Raw genomic sequence first — 23574 nt, forward strand, 5'->3', positions numbered from 1 at the left:
TAGATTCTTTGGGCCGAGTACAATAACTTGGTTTTGGTCGTGTTTAACATCAAAAAATGTAAGGTCATCCACGTTTTTAAATCCTTGAGGCAGTCTTGAATTTTATTTAGGTGATTGGTTTCATCAGGCTTGATGGATAAATATAGTTGAGTATCATCCGCATAACAGTGGACATTTACAGAATGATTCCTTATAATATTGTCTAGCGGAAGCATATATAGTGTGAACAAAAGTTTCTTGATCTTTCAAAGTCGATCTGATGTGTGTCAAGATCAAAACTAGGCTTTGTGTGTTTTCCTTATGTGTGACATTCTTGCCATGGGTGGCTCTGGCTGTGTGGGGCTTGGATTCAGAATGCGGTTGTCAACTGCTGTTTTTTCATCCTTCCCTTTCTCATCCGATGACAGTCACTTTCACTCGGTGCCTTTCAGGCTGAAATTCCTCTGGCTTGAACTCATAGTCTTGGCAACAGACAACTGCCCATCAACTCGGATCAACAGAGAAGAGGAAGCAGAAAATGAGATATGAAGTCCGTATGGGATGAGAGAAGTGTAAGAGAGTGAGATAGTGCTGGAGCTGCCATCACTTTCCCCTCTGAAGTTTATCTCTGAGAATTCCCCGTTATTGAGTATTCGCCCTAGGACCAAGATGAGTGACGGCTACACAATGAACTGGAGGCAGAATATTTTAAAGAGTCCAGGTGACAATCAGGGCCGTTTCTTCCTATAGGCGGACTATGCGGACTATTTTTTTTTTTTTTAAACAAAAAACGTTTAATTCATACACACAAAGATGAACAAAATTAGTAGAAGCGGGAGGGCTGAAGCATAGCTTGTGTAAAGTAGCCCTCCCGTGCACCATCCTAACTAGATATAGGGTCATTTTCAGCACATGTCAATAGCAGTTTCAACTATCTTTTTTTGGAAATTAAAATACTAGATATACATATATACATAGGTACACATGTACTTGGCAAATGAATAATAATAATAAAATATGCATAATTGCATATAAACATTGTGAACACTTATTTTCAAGTGACTTTTTTTACATTCATATGTTCACGCTGTGGTTTGGAACTGCTTTTGAATGTTATTAGGCATTTTGTTATGGAAAATGTTGTGCATAATCAGTACTGTTTTAAGCTGTACTATCTCAACACATTTTAATAGATTGAGTTTTTTTAAATATGGGAGTTGTGTGTTCATATTTACCAACACCACAGACTATTCGTAATACTTTTTTTTGGGATGTTATTATTTTTTGTAGATTTGTTGAGTACGTGTTTCCCCATATTTCGGAGCAGTAGTAAGGGAGAAATGGACTGTTATAAAGAGTATCTTTTCTTCAAGAATGTTCTTAGTACGATACAAAATACCTGTTGTTTTTGACAGTTTAGTACATAATTTATATGGTGCTTCCTATTTAGTTTTTCGTCAACAAGCAGTCCTAAAAATGTACATGCACCAACTTTTTCTATCTCTGTATTGCAAATCCGTATAATGCAGTCATTTCTACTCTCAGACTTTGTATTGAATAATGTAATTTGTTTTGGCCACATTAAGGGATAATTTATTAACTGCAAACCAGTTACATAGTATTTCTAATTCTGCATTCACAATTTTAACAAGATAACTGATGGGAGCAGAGAATTCAAAGTTCAGGTTCAGCCTCAATATATTTGGGGAGAATTAAAATGAGCAGCCAAGCCCCCTCCTGTGTTCGCAGTGGCGTTTTTATATGTACAAAAGTGGTGGGGCACAAAAAACGTATTTCTATAAGCTTCTGCAGTGAGGTTCATGGCTGGTGAGGCACTGGCACTGACTGAATATTATATTTGGACCTAAATCAAAATATAATATTATTTTCAAAAGCTTTTTTGTCTGATGCTTCGATTAATTTTAAACAGACAGTTCAACAAAAGGATATCCAAACATTTTTATTTTATCATTTAAATATTGAATTGTTCTCTCTTAGTAAGATCCCATTTTCAATAAAATTGTGGTCTTACCTTGACTTGAAGATGAAGTCCATTTGCCTATCCTTCTGGACAAACATCTCTATTACTTTTTTGTATTATCTTCTTGTAGTTTCAAAAGTCTATCATAAATCGAATCGATAGATTTATGATTAGAAAATTATAAAAGTAGGGTAGACATGTGGATATTATCCGGCTGAACAAAACGTGCATTTATCTAACAGGTACGTTTCCCACAGATCTTATTTTGAGCTATTTTCTAAAATCCTATGGAGAAATCTCATTGCTTTTTTGTGGAGGGAAGCCATGCGCAGCTTACTTCCTGGTTTTAGGACGCGTCTCTCTCCTCCTCTTCACACACCACACTTTTCGCGGCACACGTACTTACAGCCAATCAGCTCTGAATTATGTGAGATGACGTATGGTGGGGATGGCAGCTCATGCCCCTATGGTCATTATTCTTTTGCCACACACATTAAATAGGACAATACTCTGAGCATGCGCAGTGTAGTTTTTACAGTCACCGTTCACTTAGACAGTGAGAGGGAGGGGCATGATCGGGTTTTGTCCCACATGGCTCTAAACAGCTCAATAGGCACACACTGTAGACACTAATTAGAAGAACACAGACTAAAACAGCAATGTACAGACGAATCAGATGATTAACCATGATCTTAAAATATATTTTATTTATTTTTTGCATTTTTTTGTAGTCATTATTTGTAATACTTTCTGGGGCTGTGCCACTAATGACCAGTCACCGCTGTGTGTTCGGTGAAGCATTATATGCAAATCCAATGTAGGATATAAACACGACTAAACTGCAATGATAGCAAAGCTGTGGCTTGGGTTTTTGTGGTAATAAAGTCCAAATCATGGGCTGACAGCCCAACGATCAGCCCAACGATCACAATCACTCATTGGCTGACAGCAAAAAAAAACTGTCAAAACTAGGGCCCCCAAACAGCATCTTGCATAGGGCCCCCAAAAAGCTAGAAACGGCCCTGGTGACAATTTAACTAATTTAAACTACTTGGACCCTTCTGTGGCCTTTTTGCCCTGTACAGATGAATTATGCCTCAGCTGAGCTTTCCAAGAGGTTAATCTTTTGACCATAATCGAGGGCAAGTTGTCCGTTTACTTCTTTTTCTAGATGTCCAATTCATTTATCCAACTTCTTATGATGTGAGTTTTGTTGAATTGCAAGAACTTCCAAGCTAATATTTCAAAATAGTTTTCTTAATTTATTTTGCATGTCATTTTGCAGCATCATATTGGGTCGCCTGACATGATGTTGCAAAATTATGACAAAAAGCAGATGAAAGGACAAGGATTGCAAAATTAGGAGCAAAGAAACCATGTTGCTCTAAACAACTGTATTGCTTAAGCAGCAAAAATACCAACATATTTTATTCCGAGCACTTAACTGGGCTTGTCAATTGAGAAAATGCTATGGAACAGCTATGAAATGCACCTCAAGAATTCATGAAAATGAAATGTGCGATATAGAATGAAGTGGTGGAAAAAGTAATAGTTGGATGAATTAAGAGAGGATAGATGAGCATGTTGTCCATCACAGAACACAGTTTGGGGGAGTCTACATGAGCACTGTGACTTGTCATGTAACAGATTAAGCAGAGCCTCCTTGAATTCTGTCCTTTCTATGAGTTGTTGTGTTGTAAATGTGTGTGGTCTGCATGGATTATGAGAGACAAACGCGTTGGCTGTTCTTCTGAATCTCCTTGGGCACTTGACAGAGTGAGCCATGCATTTCTTTTTTATACCATCCATTTCTTGTTGCTAGGAGACTGGTTGATCTTTTTTACTTTTTGACCCGTCTAGCTTCCTGTTATCCTTTTCTCTTTCTGTGACTCATGCTGTGTTTCTTTCCTGCAGTATTAATACATGACCTTACATTAAAACAGAAGATCTCCCAGAGCAATACACCAAAAGGTGATGGGTCACTGTGTTGCTGTCTTGTCCTTTCTCGTTCTCCCAACTAAAAGATTGAGGCATGTACCAGAAAATACTTTTTCATTATTGATCTATCTCTATACCTCCATGTCTATATTGACCATCTCTTAAAATATGAAAGTTAGCGAAGCCATTGTATCGATATGCCAAAAAATAACTGGAGTTCTCTGAGCGCCTAGCCCTCTGATGGACTGTGCTAATAGACATCAAATGTACATAATGTGTCTCCTCATTTAATATGTTACCACTGATAGTGCTATGAAACTCTATGTAGTCCCCTGATTGGTAGAGAGTAAATCAGAGAGTTTCCCCTGCTTCTATAGAGATGTTCAGGACTAGTCTGTGAGCAGTAGCATGATCTAATCTCTGGAATGCATCTTGTGTCATGTCTTTCCTTTATTAAACCTATTAAGGGTTTCTAATCAACAAGAGAAGGAATCTTAAAACCCCTAGAAATTCACTTACAAGCTGCTTCCCCCCTAAAGAACACCATAGACTCTAAAGGTATTTTTTGCTGCTATACACATCTTTCAGTGTTCACATAACGTGGTCATATAAAATAACTGGCATTTCTAAAAGATGGTGGTTTTCTGACCAAAAGCAACTGCACGGTCAGGAAATGTCAACAGTACAGTGTGGTCAGTCTGATGGAACAGTTGGTCGAGGTTAAATCCTCAGTGGGTCTGTCAGTCTCTCAGGCTGAAGCTCTACAGTAGAATACATTGTTTTTGTAGTTTGGTTTGTCTATTCTCATGATATCAGTGTCTTATCTGAAAGGTAACACTTATTTAAACAAATCCTCTGGTATTAGTTTATTATATGTCAGTAAAACCAATAATATGGGACTAGGCAGGATTTACGTCATATCATGTAGAGTTAATTGCTGCAAGATGCAAGGTATGACTCACTGACATGACATCTATCCTGACTTTTTTTCTCCAATCAAATCAATCTGTTGAACGCATATAGTGCTTAAAATCGGACAGAAAAGGGTTTATGTAGAAGATATTTTTTGAACACTCATCCTTAACATCTCCGCTGACATGCGGTGGCATACTGTGAGACTGCTCCTCCCCACAGGCAGCCATCTGGAAGAGTAGGGAAGAATGAAGGTATGCAGGGAGAGGAACATCTGGTCTTTTGCACTGATTGCACTGACAGGATATGGATGGATAGGAGATTTACACGCAGCCAGGCCCTGCTATGGACCTATACTTTTGTTTTTATAGGCCTGAAAAAAAGGTCAGTTAATATGTGCCTCTGGCTGGATTATTTGTATGTCATGCTTAATGATGGCCTGTCATATCGGCGATGGAGTCAGACTTTTGAATCAGATTGTTGTCCTAATGGATGAACAGCCTGCAGTGTTCTCTGCTTTGCCAACATGTGCTTTATGCATAATGGATTTCTGCGTACATTACAGTGTATTACTATACATCAAGCATCAAGCTTAACTGTAGCTTTTATGTTTTTTATGGCTATTAATCTTCTCTAAACTCACTGTAGTGGCTGTTAATTGTAAATGGTGTGTACTCTAAAGGGGGATTATCCAGATAGATATTGCATAATCAGCAGAGACGATTCAACATTGCAGTTGATATTTTCCCTTGCACTTATTTGTGACCCCAGTGTACTGTAGAACAACAAGAGATTTGTGCGTAACGGGTATTGTAGTGGCTGACAGAATTGCATCTTATGCACTTTATGCCATGCTTGTACACCAGGGGGTCCTTCAAATGTCACACAACCATGACCTCCACAAGTAAACAGTTTGTGTAGCCTCTCAAAGGTCAGCCGAGTCTTTTGAACTCAGTTTTCCCTCAAAAACATCAGTCAGGAAATAGTCCATTAAGCTGGAAGCCAGAACAATCTGCATACTGGGAGGATAAGGGCCCAGTGTTTTATTTGGCCCACAATGGCTTCTGATTGGTTTAAACCACATCCTTCTGCTTACATTGTACATATTTTGATGCTTACACCTCTAAGTCAACGAAATGCAAGTGAAAGAAATGCAGTGTGTCAATGTTTGATTTAGAAAATGTTGCCTGGCTCTTATTTTCAAAACAATGACACCAAATAAATGTGGTAACAATTTTAAGGAACTCTCTCCATTCAAATCAAACATAAGGTTTTAAGGGGGGGTTCAGCTATATCTCTGTGTAGCGCCAGACTAGCAACAGTGCACTTGGAGACACAGCCAAAGGCATTATAAATCAATACAATATAGAAAAGTAGCCCCATTCTTCACTCACATTTACATCCGTATTTGCTTTCCTATGCAGTGTGGTCGCATGTTGTTTTAAATGCAAATACACATTTGCATGCATGCTTGTTAATCTGTAATACCCTGAGGAATCAAATGTGCACACTTTGAGTCCCATAAAAATGAAACGACGTTCAGTCAACACATAAAACGCACGTGCAGAGGTATAATATTGACACTGAAGGAATTCCATGCAGCTCCTTAATCCCAGCAAGTGCTGACTGAGGCTTAGATTGGATGGGGGAGAGATGTTGAGATGTGCATGTGAGAGGGCAGGGGAATTAAGGATGGGTGTGGAGAAGGTAAGAGAGAGGAGTCAAGATCAAAGTTTTGAATTTTTCCTGGAAGAACTTGTGCTTTCTAGGCATTTCATTGAGCTGCCTTCTCTGTTCTTTCCCCATCTGCTGCATTGAGACTGTTTCAGGAAGCTTGGCCTTGGTATTGGCTGTGATCCTACATTCAGACTTCTATGTTTTGATATCAGTTTAGCTGTTAGCTTTAGAGTTAAAAAACATAAACTAATGCACTGTATAATGTTCAGTTCTGGGACTTACTTTGTGATCTTCTCTTGTATACTTTACATATGAATACACATTCTTAGTTGCTTATGTTTTTCCCTTTGTATCGCCCTACAGGTATGACTACAGAGAGATGCTGTACAACTCCACGTTCTGTCTGGTTCCTCGAGGAAGACGGCTGGGTTCTTTTCGCTTCTTAGAGGCTTTGCAGGTCAGTGACACATGCAGATGTTGCTCATTATAGCTAGGCTTTAGCTGTAAATAAACCACCATCACTTATGGTAGATGCATCACTGTGATTCAGAACACATGCACACATACTGCAGCAGTAAATATCACAAAGAACAGATGTTTCTTTGAACACTGAAAGTGCTACTAAATTGTAATTAGAATTGTTTAAGTTTGACCAGATTAAAAACCAAATCAAAGGCGGACCCCACTTAGATCCTTGTGTTCTTAGGAGTTCATATCAATAAGGTACATTTTGAAAATTGCGTTGGCCGCTGAACATAATGACCAAACACAAGTCTAACAGGTTTATAGAAATCTTCTATGGCGTCAGTCCTGAATCTGCGGTGACGAAACAATGGAGCCATTAACCAGGGAGAATGGAAAAAGTGATGCTTTCGCTCTCTAACCCACATTTAGACATGTTGCTAATGTGCTGCCAGTGTTGATACAGCTGCCTCTGACTCAGTGTCTTCACTGCTAACCCTGACATATTTCACTTTCCATTTATTTGAGCGTCTTCACCCAACTCTTTAAGTCATCCTACTCTTTCTCTAACTTTGCACTTATATTCCTCTTCTTATTTTGGTACAGACTTCCCCAAGTGTCTTGAATTCCCTATGGCAATTCCCACTTACTGCCTCATTCTCACACTCTGCCTACTCACTTAAGAGATGTCCAAGCTTCTTTTGGGACTCAGCTATACTTAGAGAGGGCTCATTCAGTACAAAAGTTTCATTTGTATTCAGTTGTTCTTTGCTATAGTTCCTTCTTGTGAGAATAGTGCTTATTGAATTACCATTTGCTTTGTTTTTGGTAAATACATAGCGTAGCAGGGAAGTCAATGTGTTCAATTAGATTCAACATTTGAGCTGTTTTTGCTTCTCCAGTAACATGTAACATGACACAGTGGTAAATAAGTCAATATTATTCTCATAATTAATGAAAAGCAACCACATTCTTGGTGATATTTTCCTGCTTGTGGGTTATTTTTTTGTCAGCTAATGTAAGCACGACTCCTGGGAAAAACAGTTGTGGAATAGTTAGGTAAGCAAGGGTTGTTTTTTGAGAAAGTAGAATAGAATGATGACTTCTGAGCTCACTATAGAATTTGGGCAGCAACTCTTTATTGACTGGAAAGGGCGGATAATTGCACCACTCGGAAACCAGGAGTTAGGCGATGTCAGAGAGCAGACTGAAGACCAGGTGGACAGAAAGTGGAAGTCCAACAGCAGTAGAGCTGCCTCATGGCCTGGAGGTAGGGCTGCTCAATTAATCGTATTTTAATCGCGATTACAATTTTGGCCCTTTTTAAGTCAATTACGAAAACAACTTAATCGAAATAAAACGAGAATTTTTTTATTATTATTATAAAATTACTTCTTCTTTTTTTATAATTTTTTTATTTTTTTTAGTTGAATTATACTTAAAGTTCAGGGTAATCAACTGTTAAAAACATACTCTTAAAAAAAAACCTCAAATAAATGGATGTTTTCAAAGTCAATGAATTATCGCATTTAATAATCGCAATTACAATTATTGACCCAAATAATCGAGATTATGATTTTTGCCATAATCGAGCAGCCCTACCTGGAGGTATCGGTTTATTCACAGCCTTATGCAGGAGCTAAGGAAAACAGGCAGACGCTGCTGTATTAGTTACCTTGGCTCATCTGAGTATTCAAACAGGCCAGAAGAGAGGAACTGATTTGGCAGATAATGAAGAGTGCAATCTGGCAGGAGGAGGTTGTGCAATGCAGGTGCCATGAGAGGCACAGAGTCACATTGATGAACTCTGTTATGCACGTGTTTGCAACATGTAGGAAGTTCATGGCAGTGAGTTTTATTAATGAATGTTTGTGTGTAATGTGATGAGTTGGGGAGAGGATTGAGCCGCAGGAGTCTAGTTCATTAGTGAGAGCAGATAGGTAGGGAAAGCATGGCACATTTGAGCAGATTGCTGCCTTTGCTAATGACACCGAGGAGATTAGACGAGCACTGCCGCAGCACGCTGATGCAAGAGCGTTTGAGCTTGGACGTGCGTGAGCATGTGTAGTGACCGAGGCCAATCAGGGAATGGTACCCCTCTTAACAGATTACAGGGCCGGTCACTGCCGTCTGGATGCTGTACTTTTCAACTCAACAATCACAGACTTTAACTTCCAGCACAAACACGCACATGCGTTTGCACACACGCACGGAAAATGGTTGATTCATTTCACAAACATGGATATACACAATGCAGTTTCATAAATCTCTCATACACTAGGGTAGGGATTATTAATAATAATAATACATTTGATTTATATAGCGCTTTTCCTGCTGCTCAAAGCGCTTAATCTCTAGTATATTTTGTTCTTCCTTTCCACTGAACATAATGATTGTTTTTATGAAGCTGCACTGCCTATTCACTTTGAGAGTTAGTCATCAAGGTATACTCATCAATGTGTTGGAAGATATGTTTCCTCTATTTGTTCAATTGCCGGTTTTATTGCTTGGGAAATAGACCCTGCACACTGATGACATGGGTTTGTGCAGCATAAGCCAATTGCTAATATTTAGTTCAGTTTGATCCTCTCTATCCAGTCTGTCTTTGTAATATTGCCTTTAGAAATACAAACTATACCACAAGCATTGTCAGGTTGTTCCGTTGAATATAAATATTTGAAGAGTAACGTCACATGGGACAAGAGCTGTTTTCTAGCATCATTCACCTCCATGGTATCAATCGTCCTGTCATTCATCAGCACCTCAAAGCGTGCATTGATCTCGGATAAGTTAAATGCAGAGTTTCATTGTGTGTGCTCTGCAGAGTGCATTACTTGCAACAACAGGCCAATCAAATGACTCAATTTGACGTGCCAACAAATGGCTCGATATCACTGGCCAATCAAGTTACTCAATTAGCCTTGTCACTCAAATGACTTGACTTAAAGGGCCAATCAAATGACAAAGGGAAAATCATCAATCAAATAACTAAATAGACCTCACATTGAAATTACTGGATACAACCTGCCAATTAAATGAATCGATACAGTGGGATATAAAATGACTGGGTACAATTGGGCAATCAAAATGCATAAATGAATGGCAACCTGGTTAGAGCCATCTAAAGCCCCCATCTCAACCTTTGGTTTGGGGAGTCCTTTTAGTCTTCTGTGGCTCCTGAGACTGGTGTCTTCCCCAGCAGGAGAACCAATCAAAGCCTCCGATGGGACCAACAATGGTGACATTACATATTAGAGTACCCTACTTACATTATGCAATGTCTCTACACCCTTGATTTAATACATTTATTTATTCATTAATCATTTCTTGTTGATGTACGTTTGCATGTTTACCATGTGACAATGAATAAACAGTCTATTGTTTGCGTGTTGTTACTCTTGCAGGCAGCATGCGTGCCAGTTATGTTAAGTAACGGCTGGGAGCTGCCGTTCTCAGAAATTATCGACTGGAATACGGCAGCTGTGATTGGGGATGAAAGGCTGCTATTACAGGTAGGTTCAGCTGCTACTACAGTTGAAACTTTGAGGATTTAGTCCACACTGCTAGAACTAAGCAACAGAAAGAAGAATATGTGTGCTGCTCTACTGAATCATTCACAACGCATCCTTTTTTTCTTGAGGATAACAATGTTCGTGAATACAAAAGCTTATTCATACAGACAGCTGCCTCCTTAAACTACTGCAAGCTGTGAGACAGATGTATTGTACCTGACGGCGGAGGCAGTCATTGAGGCAGATCTGGTACTTGTTCTGCAGTCAATGCATTTTGTGGGGGAAATGACAAGAATCATTGTAATTCAACAAGGCTAGACTTCTTCTCTGATTTAGATATGCTAACATTGATTTCTTATATTCCCAGATCCCCTCTACAGTGCGCTCCATCCACCAGGATAAGATCTTGTCCCTTAGACACCAGACCCAGTTCTTATGGGAGGCGTATTTCAACTCTGTGGAGAAAATAGTACTGACCACACTGGAGGTACCGACCCATGTTTATTTATATATATATATATATATATATATATATCTAATTTAAATTGAATATGAATTGCTGTACATTATTTTCTTATTATAAACCGACTGAAAAGAGGCTAATACCCACAACGTGCCTGCTTGTTTATAATGATACTCATTTGTGTGTCAGTATTTTGCACTTTTTTTTTACCTGTTGTTTTTGAATCCAGACATTACAAATGTAATAACTGTAATTCTGCTTTTTTTCAGCTTGAATTGCAATGTTTTCAACGCTGTTTATCCCGCTGACTGACTTTGTACTGACATCTTACAATCACAGACTGTGTAGTTGCAGACAAACAGTAATACCCAAACTGATTGAAAACCAAGAGGGATGATGTATATAGTTAAATACTGCGGTCATGTTTTCATGCAGCCTTTGCTATCAATCATGTCAGTAGTTTTGTTCCTGTCAGACTCCATTTATCTTTATTCTTTCTAGTGAGTAGCAGGCTATCTTACAGCTCTTGGGCTAGAATTACAAACAAGCAAAGATGAGAGCACGGAGGGGAGAAAAAGGATAAGGGAGCAAAGCAGAGAAACCGATTGTGTAAGGCAGGATTTCTCACTGTAGTCATACTTCAAATTCACCATTGCCACTATCAGCAGTTGACTTCTCAATTATAACTGGTAGTCGAACAGAATGAAGAAAATATGCATGTTTCAGGATTTGCCTTGTATCTTAAGATTATTTTATTGAAAGTATTTTTGAATCACTATTTGAACAAAAAGGAAAAGCACTGCTGCCTGCCTGCAGTTGACACCAGTAGCTGCTGTCCTCAGCTAGTGTTACAGGGCCTCGTCCCAGGAGGAAGAAGTCAGGCCACTCCAAGGCAGGGCTGGATATTTCTCTGTCAGCAGGGTACAGTTTCACCCCCAAGAAGCTGATCTTCGATCTGTTTACACTCAGTATCTTAACCTCGTTCCAACACATGCCATAGTACGAGGCTGGTAACATGGCAGTGTTTTGGCTTCAGGTTTAACCAATTAGTGGGGATTTCTAGATATTTGACTGTAAACAAGGTGAACATTAATACTCTGTTTATTTCACACTATCCTACAGGGTGCACTTTCCTCTGTATCTTACCAATAGCTCCTCAGAATGCTTAATATTTTATTAAGGTGTCTTCTCTCTCTTTGTAAGTGGAGTGGGAAAATGCTGTGGGCCTGTAAAGCCTGCAGACACATTGCATGTGATACGGGCCAAACAAACACATGAACTTGCAAATTCTGTTATAAGATTATGGAACAGCTTATGCCAAACTCCTTTTAAATACTGAATTGATGTTACTGTGTAATTATATTCTTTAATTTATATTTTGTCTTTTAAAAGACATGACGGCATAATGAAAACAAGTCATTTTCAGTTTGCGGGATTTTGGTTGATTTGAACTGACTTGTTTTTGTTGTTAGTTTACCACAGGATATGTGTCAGACCTCAGATTCTAAACAACATAAGACTGACATTATTAAGGTTTGATTTAAAACGAATACACATGGGAGACCTTTAAACATAGTTAATTTAATGTTGATGTCTTACTTCTGTTACAGTTGTTGTACAAATGACTGTGATATCCAATTTCTCACACAACAAGAATAATTTTGATTTGATTGATATTTACCAATAGCAATCCTTCTTAATGTACACAAAACTTAAATTTGGATCCATTTCACTCTTCCTTTCAATCCAGATCATCCAGGACCGGGTAATGCTGCACACATCAAGGAGTAACCTCATGTGGAACAGTCTGCCTGGAGGACTTTTCACCCTTCCTCAGTACTCCACGTACCTGGGAGACTTCCCCTTCTACTACGCCAAGCTGGGTCAGTTAATTAGCCGTCTATGCAGAAAACAACCATCACTCAGGTTCCCTGAGGTTTGATAGATTGATTTTAATTTACGGCAAAACACAGGAACAGCTGCTGCATGGCAGCTGTTGGGTACTCGTAAAAAATAACATGCGAATCAGTGACATTGTCACAAGTGAAGCAGTATATCTTTATTTATTCACGATTTGTCAGAGAGGCTCACCAATTAGACCTGCCATGTTGTATTTGTGCTTAGTTAATTGGCCAGATATGGTGCTCGGTGCTGATGTTGGGATTTGGATAACTGGCACCTTTTCCTTTACAAGCCTAATTAGACCTCTTCAGCTGCACTGTGTGCCAATTAAACACAGATTGAAGTAAACATGCATAAACTTGAGACCCTCAAAGCTGTCAAAGAGATAACACAAAACTTGTTTGTGCACTTAGGGTTTAGAAGTGTTGATATTATAAAGCTACAGCAGCTTACTCATAGAAAATAAAACCATAGCTAAAGGGGACCTATCATGCAAAATGCACTTTTTGATGTCTTTTATACATATATATGTGGCCCCGGTGTCAGAAAATAAAACCCTCTCTCTTTCCCTCCGTACCAAATCTCTAAAAACGGAGCTGATCCAGATGTGCGTCCGATATGACGTAATATCGGAAATGTAGGCTGGCTTTACACCCACGGCCCTATCAGAAACGTTGCTATCAGAAACAATGCCCGACTGTTTTGGACGTAATATGGTCGGTGTTTACATTAGCATCGCTAACACTCAGAGCTAGCCTGTACTGCACAGAGCATGTGTGAAGAAGCAGGAAATAAAAAAGAACTCACCTTGTGGTATAACCGGCAAGAGAGAAAGCCTTTGAGCTCCATACTGTTTCAGAAATAATCCTTGATAATCCATGATATGGCGTTTCATCACCGCAGTATTTAGCTTAGACAGCTCTGCCGGGTCCCGCATGAACTCAGCCCCCTCCTTTTTTATTTTGTATCAATTTTTTTTTTTTAAAGCTTTATACCCAAAATTAGCACTTTTGAATCAGGAAGTTAAATAGAGGGATATGAGGCATGGATGGAACCGGTGATCTGTTTGGTATTTTGAGCAAAACACTTCATAGACATGTTTTTATATATATTTTTATATATCTGAGACATATGCTATTGCCTAAAAATTGCATGATAGGGGCACTTTAAGCTTAGTGCAGTTCCGAGTGATACTACTAAGCAATTTACACAATTATTCTGATGCCAGTAAGAATGATTTATTTTCTTGCTTTTGGTGTTTCCTGGCTGTTTTCAGGTGTTAAACCATACACCAAGTTTACAGCGATCGTTCACGTGGTGAGTCCACTGGTCTCCCAGTCCCAGCCAGTGATGAAGCTGCTCCTGTCTGTGTCCAAATCCCAGTACTGTGCTCAGGTAAGCTAAACCCAACACAAAACAATACATTACTCATCCCCCCCAGTTGGGATTACATTGGCCAAATCTATAGGATTTGAGTAGGGCTCCACAGTTTGGGAAAAATAACTGGAATCTGGATTATTTTGAGTAAAATTGAATTTGTTATATGACTCAATGTCAGAGGGAATTATGATTTTTTTTAAACCTTGGTCACATTATCAATCCAAAAATATATTGAAAAGATCATGGTTTAATTTTGTTAAGAGAATCTCTACCAAACAATGCCTTTTTTGTACGTAGAAGACCATTTGTAGGCCAGGACTTGACTGTAGCCCCACAATACTTAAAACATGATATTTTACATATTTTGCCTCTTTTTCTAAATATTGTGCTTACGGTGATTTGGATATTGCACCAGTCCATGTTAATATGTAACATGATAAATCGTGCAGCATTAGATGTGAGAAGAGACTATAATTGAGCCAAAAAAGCTTTCAAAAACCATGATTATGCACAGCTGTCAAACATCAAATCTATATAGAACACAACTTTAAACGATCAGTGAATTTACACACATGGTTGTAATCATTTGAACTGCTAGGTCTCTTTAATGTTATGGAGCAATGGCTTTCATGTGTACAGTATATTCTGTACGTAACTGGCATTTTCTAAACTCATCAAAAATATGGATTCAGGTTTTTTTTGTATTGAAAACTGCAAAGCTAGCATAAAAGTGTCACATTTTTACATCTACAGTAATACAGTTTGTCACTGCCTTATAACTGTAGCTAGTGTGACAGTTCTGAAAATAGATCTGCAGTAGAATAAACAAACGCTGGTCTTCCACATAAAAAGGGAGTTAATAGAAATAGAGCTTTTTAATACACACATTGTTCTGTACATAAAGCCAGACATGTATTATCAAACATTTATAGTCTGCTCTTTGAACATATTTCTAATTAGGTGTTCTTACATGGGTGTGCAGACGTTGTGTTCTGGGTGATGGCTAACTTGTATTTCCCCTTGGTGCAGGTGATCGTTTTGTGGAACTGTGACAAGCCTCTTCCTGCCAAGCACCGCTGGCCTGTCACCTCAATCCCTGTCATCGTTATAGAAGGCGAAAGCAAGGTAAAAAAACCTAGGCAGCCATTTCACATTCAGCACTAGAAGCTTTCAGTTTCGTTTTAATTCAAGATAACTGCAGGCTCCTAAAAGTTTTACCAAGTGTTACAATGTGAAACTGTGTGATGTACCCTGCTGCTTAAATTCTGAAAAAAACAGGACTTTTCCTTTTTAGAATTGGAATAAGGGCATCAATCTGTCATGTCCAACCAATTTCTGTTGGAGTACAATATAGCTTTTTAATTACTATTCATACCAATTTGATTTTTCTTGGCTTGCATTTAGAAATAGTTGATGTGATTTCTTTATTTAAACCCACACCCTTCATGCCTTAATACGGAGAAAGGTGGCAAACAAATGTGTCCGTTAGCTAATACTACTTTAGATTGACTGACTTGCATATTAAAGGACCATTTGCCAATGAGGTCTCAAACATAATAAGCTAGACAATGTAGAACTGAAAAACAATAGACAAAAATATGTGCATTTTCAGCAGTTCTAAAATCAACATTCTCATACAGTGCATGATATTTTAAAACAGGATATTTCATATGTATGGACTGTGACTGACAGGCTGTGTATAGAGGCTTGACAGGGATTGCAAACCTGATTTGCTTACATTGAAGCTAACAAGATTTCTCATCAAGTCTTTCTCATTTCACCTAAAGGTTGAATAGTGATATGGCTAACAAGGATGTTGCTGTCAGGGATAAAAACCTTTCAATATATTTTGAAACATATCATCAATGTGCACATATTTCATTAATCGGAAAGAACTTTGTAAGCAGTTGTTACAGAGTTATTCCTCTCTAGACACATGTCAGAAAGCAGGAGCTGCTGGACGAGATTTGTGTCTGAAAATGCTGTATTTCTGCGGTCATTGGTCTTTTGTCAGCATGTATTTTTGAATCTGCTGTTCACGCAGCAAGATGAAACAGCTCTGTAGCACAACCAGACATTAAGAGACTGGTAGAGCTCCATGTCAGGCCCTGTTTATAACATGACTGTTGTTGTTGAGCTGCACGGTAAAGCTCTTTATTATCTTTAGGCAACCACTTACATTGTTTTTCTGTGTTTTTACGTATCATACCAGGTGATTAGCAGCCGTTTTCTGCCCTATGACACCATACCCACTGATGCTGTGCTCAGTCTGGATGAGGACACGGTGCTCTCCACCACAGAGGTCAGATCACCAGGACATTTACATTTTCAATCATTTCAAATCAAAATCACATGCTGCAGACGTCATTTTTACCAATGAAGTGGTGCGGGGATCATGTGTTTTTGTAGGCTGCTCCCCAATTTGGCATCTCAAGGGCTCCCTCCACAAAAAGCAATGGAGTTTGTCCTTATTGAAGGAAATAAGATCTGATGCAAACAAGTATATGATCCTTACATGTTTTGTTCAGCAGGATAATCTCCACATATTAACATCACTTTTTAATTAAGGGAAGCGCAAATACAATTTACAAAAGTTAAGAGCTAATGTTAGGCTATAAACAAACGTCCTCACAGTCACAAGACTTCATGTCAACACAGCTAAGATAAAGGCAGGCTGTGTTTTTCTTGATGACGTTTAGTCTTCTCATTAAGCCACTTGTTCACTAGTGGGGTATTTGCTGACATAGAATATGTTGTAGAACAAAACGTGAGAATATTTCAGGCCTCTAACAGAAACTCAATCAAAAAAACGTTTACTTGAAGGACGAGGAACCCAGAAATGGTAAAATGCCAACTCATTCCTGTGTTTAGCACTCATTCCTGCACCACTCTATAGTATACTATAGTACTATGGATGTAGTTTCCTGGCCTCATGTCTTCCCTCCCTCTTCTGTCTGGCTCCAGGTGGACTTTGCCTTCACGGTGTGGCAGAGTTTCCCGGACCGCATCGTCGGCTACCCGGCCCGCAGCCACTTCTGGGACGGCAACAAGGAGCGGTGGGGCTACACCTCCAAATGGACCAACGACTACTCCATGGTGCTGACCGGGGCTGCCATCTATCACAAGTACTGACACACCTCCTCTGCTTCTGTATTGTATTATAGTCTGTATCAGTTACATTTAGTTCAGTACTAACTCAATGCCACTCTCTTATGTTCTCCCTTAGATACTACCACTATCTGTACACCACCTACCTTCCAGCCAGTCTGAGGAACATGGTTGACCAGATGTCAAACTGCGAGGACATTCTGATGAATTTTTTGGTGTCCTCTGTGTCTAAGCTACCACCCATCAAGGTCACCCAGAAGAAACAATACAAGGAGACCATGATGGGACAGGTGAGGCAGAATATTTATCTTGGAAAAATGTAACACTTTCATAGTAAGACTGAAGGTAGAACAGGCACTTGGGGGGAAATGACTGGAAGTACACTGTTGAATTGATCTGGAAACTGCTAACAGATAGAAAATACATTGGTAATATAACACCTATACTTGGAAAAAATGCAGGAATTATATTCTCTTAGGAGAAAACTCTTTTAGCAATATCCAGAAACGTTTTTCTCAGAGACCCTTGCTTTTCCTCAGTACTTCAAAGGCTAATGGCTTTTGACATTGCACCACTTAAACCCTAAAGTGTTAATTGTTAGACAGATCATTGATCATTTGCACATTTGTATTCAAATGAGTTTATTTTGCAATATGGCCTTAAAGAAACATTTGGGAATAATTACAATAGGTTCCGGAAGGTCAGAATAATTTGTGATGCATTATTCATTTTCCTCTCATTTCCCCCCCCCCCCCCCAGAGCTCCCGGGCGTCTCGCTGGGCCGACCCGGACCATTTCGCCCAGCGTCAGACCTGCATGAACAAGTTTGCCAGCTGGTTTGGCAGCATGCCCCTGGTCCACTCCCAGATGAGGCTGGACCCGGTCCTGTTCAAAGATCAGGTGTCCATACTGCGGAAGAAGTACAGGGACATCGAGAGGCTATAACCCTCCAAAGCCCCGCCCCCCGGACACTAAAAAGGCGGGGGCGAGGGGGGCGGACACGTCGAGAAGCCTTTCCATGATCGCATGGCTGCATCAATGGAGACGCAAATGGGACTGAGAGGAGGAAATTGGAACTGGAAGACATAATGGTCTCCTCGGTGGTGTCCTTTTCTACCCTTCCTCGTGTGTATTGGGGGATAGCTGAGCACACATGTCCCACTGAAGGACACCTGAGGACTTTTTAAAAAGGCTCGACTTGGCCAAAGTCACGGGGTTGGAAATCATAGGTTGCTGCTTCCTTGTTGAAGCAGTGGCAAACCCCTCTGTACACTCTGCACAGGTCGCCGAACGTTTCTTCCGAGAGAATATGATTGATAATTATAACTATGAAGATGATTACTCTATTTTGGATTGTGTTTAGCTATTTTTTTTATACAGTGAATGAATGGCCAGCAATACTCTCTGTATTGTCTTAATTGAAACCGATAGCAGGGTGGGTGAAGAGAGGATAGACAGCCCACTCACACAGACCTGAGTTATGATCTGATATTCACAGTGCCTAAAGTTTATCTAACGGCGTTGGGATCTGGAAGAAAAAGACACGGCGCAGAATGAGCACCTTGGTCTTGCTGCTTTCCATTTAGTTTTTCGTGATTTGCTTTTAAATTGATGGAATAATGGATCTCGCAGTCAAGTACAGCATTCATATTTCTGAAGTAAAAAGACATTTAATTTGTATTTAGTTGACGTACAAAATCATGTGCCATTCTGAACATTTATAATCAGCATCACACAACTAGCTATACTCACTGAATATGCTATGTGGGAATTGATATCCACATGACGGAAATAAAAATGCAGAAATTGAATTGAGTTCTGTATATTAATTTTTAGCAAGAATTCTTCCTCATGTCTCTTCTTCAATTTTGAAAGGCTTATATGAAAAGCTTGAATTAGTACATGAGTATGTGCTGGCCTGGAGAATAATAGAAGATCACAAGAGTTGTCTTGGTTAAAAGAGGATGAGCTTGCTAAATTCAGCCAACCAATCGTCTGTTTTAAATAAAAAAACAATAACAACAAGGCAATGAATCTATGGGCTTAGATAGCGAGGGATATTTATACACAGTGATTGTTTATATGCCATAAACCCAATTTCATTTAGTCCAGTGGCCCAGGCTGACAAGTGACGTGAGCTAACTCTGCTTTCATCTAGAAGCATCAAACAATGCTTCAGTCAGAGCTGGCATCAGAACAAAGACGACTCAATTTGAACAATATGACCAGACTGACAAGAAATCTGAACAAGCATTTGTGGAACATTTAAAAAAGCATAGGAAATGTTAGGAAATGTTATGAGTTATGCATACCATTTTTTTATTTGTGGTATTTCTTTAACATAAATACATGAAATAAGAAGCCTTCCAATCTACACAGTATTAGCAGAATGCAGAATTGTGTCCTTGATAATCACAAATGTAAACACCAATTCATCTCAGTTGGGTTCTGATTGGTATTGTGCTTTAACACATTCAAGAGGCAAAGTGTGAAACCAGGATGTTCCAAGTATATTTAATAATTCTGTCGTTGTCATATATCTTGATTTGAGACTAATTAACTGCAAATTGGTCAATTGAATAGCAGTGGAACTTCACAGGGCTAATTCATTCAATTAACTTAAAAACAAATTGTTCTTCATTTTGATTCCGCCTTGATACGTCATATCAGCTTATCCAAACTAGTTACACAATTTGATGGATTTAAAATGTGCCCATGTATTTTTAAATCACAGATCTGTCCATGAAGTATCGCTCTAAAGCCAGCAACATTTCTCTAGAACAATCTAACCACACCTGCCCCGACGCCTCCTGTGGTAGCTTTCATTTTGTGAGGTAAACTTCACCATAATATGTGCCAATAGATCATAAATAAATAAATGTTAACACATTTTCATCTTACAAGGATATTCATACTAGAGATGCCATGCATTCCCATTTTTGTTTGGTTCATTAAAAGTATTCCTTGTCTACATTAGAAAGTAAAATGTGTGAGACAGAGGGGAAAGGAAGGGTGTAGGTGTGAGAGATTTGTGCTGCATGGTATATTTACACGTCTTGGAATGTGACATCAGCTTCACAGCAGATAAACAATCCCGGCATTACTAATCACAGTGCTATCAAGACAACTGAATATGGTCGTAAAGAGAATCACATTTCAGAAATGAACTTGGTGCAATATTTAAGATGATATTTACTCTATCTTTCGCTCCTTCCTAACGTTCTGTTTCAGAGGGCAGGGGGTTATATATTGATGTGCCTTCAGAAGAAAAAAATGTCTCATCTGGCTTGTGCGAAAAACAGGTCCTAGTTTTCATTTCATTGTCTTTTTTTCTTTATCAATATCCAGTAACACATAAAGGCTCCCTAAATGATATTGTTTAACACTGGAATGCTACCAAGACTTCTCACTACATCTGATGCTGACATTCCTGCCTTTTCTGTTGTAGGAACTTGTACATGTACCACATGCATAATTCTCTCTTACACAGTATTTGTGAGGCAGGATGTCATCCCCACTGAATCTCTGCCTGCTTCCTTCCCTCTCTTCCGTAACTGCAGACCTAATTTTATAGAGATTAAACTGGAAAGATAGGGGAAAATTCACCATTTTGTAAAATAATTTTATAAAATAAAAACTCAAATAAAATGTTTGATTAAGAAATGAATTTGTGTCTGTTTTTGTCTGACGAGTGACCATGTGTGTTCGTCTTTGAATATAATTTAAGATATTACATTACACTTGAAATTCGACACTGACCTAGTTGTCATCCCTCTCTGACCTGCTAGTAACACAGTTTCAGGGATCCTAAAACACATTTCCCATGTTGGGTTTATGCACTGCGCCCTCTGAGGGAGAGCCAAACGAAATAATACCTTTAGCCTCCTTGTGCGTGTGTGAACCTCTTCCTATGCCAAGAAACTGCTGTGTTTACATAAATCTGTGTCAGGATGATCGGTTTAGACACGCTGCATAAATAACAGCATCTATCCAGGATGATCCCATGGTGCATGAGCGCTGCCAACTCAGCTGTAGCAACGGCTACACGAGAGATTGCTACCCCCAAACCACACACACACACATGGACAGAAAAAATGGGCATAACTCTTGGAGGAAAAAGCTGTGCAGTATATAAAACTGGGCAGGAAAACATTTGGACAATTCTGAATGGTCTGTGGAAGAAAATCAGGAATACATCTCAGAGATCCAGATGTGCAGATGCTTTGTTGCACAGAGTGGAAGGAAATAAGTGATTTTTGGTAAACCATGAAGTGAAAATGCTGTGCTGGGGAGGTAAATCCACTACCAAAGGTCTGCTTGTGTGAGTTAACAGAATGCTAATCAGTTTAAAGTCTCACGATCCTACTGAGGAGATGTGTATCTGCAGAGGAGATCGAGCTCCGCATGCATGCAGTCAGTTCCCCAATGGAAGATGTAATACTGTGACTCCAGACAAGTTTGAGAAATGTCCTTCCTTTTCTAACAGCTTTACATCACACATTAATGGAGCACGTTTCAAATACACTCAGGGAAAAAAAATAGAAGGAAACCCATCCCTTAATGTATCTAATCAAACATACCACTATATTATATATTTAATGAGCTAGAAGGTGAAAACAAATTAAGATTGTTGCTGTGACAGTACTACAGCATGTCATACAGCGCCTAATCAAAAAGCAGTTACAGATAAATAGAAGGGGATCCCTGTGGAGATATAATTAAATAAATTAAGATTAGGCAAATTATGGCACCATTAGCCAGAAACAATTCATTTTGAATAAAGCAATCTAAATCTCAACTCATCAGTTGCCTAGATACAAATCAGTCGTTCTTTTCAGCCCACATCTCTCCTGAGTACAGTTTGTGCATACATACAAGACTACTTCGGCAAATACAAAGCACAGCATTTCATACAGCTGTGCACATAATAATATACTTCTGTTCTGGTATGTAGAGATAATCAGATGTTCAGCCTTTGTGACTCACACATTGTACGTCAACACAGTAGCTCGTCTAAAAGCAGGAAATAGAAGTGGTTGCTTTCTCTGAGGCTGTTTAGACGTCTCCGCCACATGACAACAACAACAACCAGCATTCAGCTATCTGGATAAAATGATCCTGTCTAGCAGATGGCAGACCAAAAGTGTGTCACCGTCCAGACATGTGCATCTTTGTGTTAAAACGTGTCCTACATTAATTTATTTGCATGATTCAAAAGACACTATAGATTTTGATTTAAAATGATCATATTGCTAATACATTAAAAGCTCCCTCCATCAGGTTTTATATTATACCTTTTTTCAATTCATTTTTCTCTCTCCTGCATCTGTCTGCTTTCAATTTGGGAATGGTGTAGTAGTTTGGCCTAGATCAATATTAAATTAATCTCCCAATGAGCCTGTGAGTTTGTGCAGCGGTGTTTCTGATTGATTCTGAGCATATTTGCACACATTGCATTACTTCCTCTAAAAGTAATGAATGCTTACCGCCAATGTTATTGTCCTGGGATAATGATGCATTATGTGACTTTACCTTGTTTTCAATTTGTGATGTCACTGCAGATATCCAGCTACACATTGGTTTGCAGGGCATGTGACTTGAACTGATTCGCTAAATCAATTCTCAATCTATGCTGATAATAACAACCTAATGTAACTTTAATCTAATGATGTGGAGCCCTGCTGCTTGTAAATCATAAACATGCTCAACTGGCAGACGTTCTACAGCAGCAGATGCTGTAGCCTATGAGACAAATCCGCTTTACTGCATACCAATTTTGCAATTTGATTGTAGATGAGTTGGCCTCTCTGCCAGGCATGCTCCTCATCTCTCCATCTAATATTGGACATTGTTTTTTGTAATCTGCATGGATAGCTAGTTCCCTAGTTGGTATTCAACTCAAAGGACTGCATATGTTAAGCAGGCATTGTTCATTTCAGTCTTTCATCCTTATGTACACAATGTGTCACCTTATTAAAGTTCTCGTGATGAATTTGCCCAAATAACCTTAATTACATTACATGTCACTTGGTAGATGCTTTTATCCAAAGCGACTTACATACTCAATACTGTGGACAATCCCCACAGGAGCAATTTGGGGTGAAGTGTCTTGCCCAGGGACACAACGACATGCTGACTGCAGTGGGGTTTGAACTACGCCACACGCCTCCCTAATTAATTGAATTAATCATTAGGCTACTTACTTTCTTTTTTTTTATAGCAGGATATTTGGTTCATGTGTATCAAGATAACGTTGATTA

At 39.1% G+C, this 23574-nt stretch overlaps 1 protein-coding gene across 1 annotated transcript in view; it reads left to right on the top strand.

Moving 5' to 3' along the window:
• LOC117460478 (exostosin-1a-like) overlaps nt 1-20981 on the top strand; it is a 41378-nt gene extending 20397 nt beyond the window's left edge. Inside the window, exons 2-11 of the mRNA XM_034101906.2 lie at nt 6851-6944; nt 10354-10461; nt 10829-10948; nt 12675-12807; nt 14103-14221; nt 15236-15331; nt 16419-16508; nt 17171-17331; nt 17433-17604; nt 18074-20981. Coding sequence (XP_033957797.1) covers nt 6851-6944; nt 10354-10461; nt 10829-10948; nt 12675-12807; nt 14103-14221; nt 15236-15331; nt 16419-16508; nt 17171-17331; nt 17433-17604; nt 18074-18259 — 1279 coding nt within the window. The 3' untranslated portion in view covers nt 18260-20981. The remainder of the gene's footprint in view (nt 1-6850; nt 6945-10353; nt 10462-10828; nt 10949-12674; nt 12808-14102; nt 14222-15235; nt 15332-16418; nt 16509-17170; nt 17332-17432; nt 17605-18073) is intronic.
• The last annotated feature ends 2593 nt before the right edge of the window (nt 20982-23574 follow it).

The sequence above is a fragment of the Pseudochaenichthys georgianus genome, chromosome 16 (genome assembly GCF_902827115.2).
Source record: "Pseudochaenichthys georgianus chromosome 16, fPseGeo1.2, whole genome shotgun sequence".
NCBI lineage: Eukaryota > Metazoa > Chordata > Actinopteri > Perciformes > Channichthyidae > Pseudochaenichthys > Pseudochaenichthys georgianus.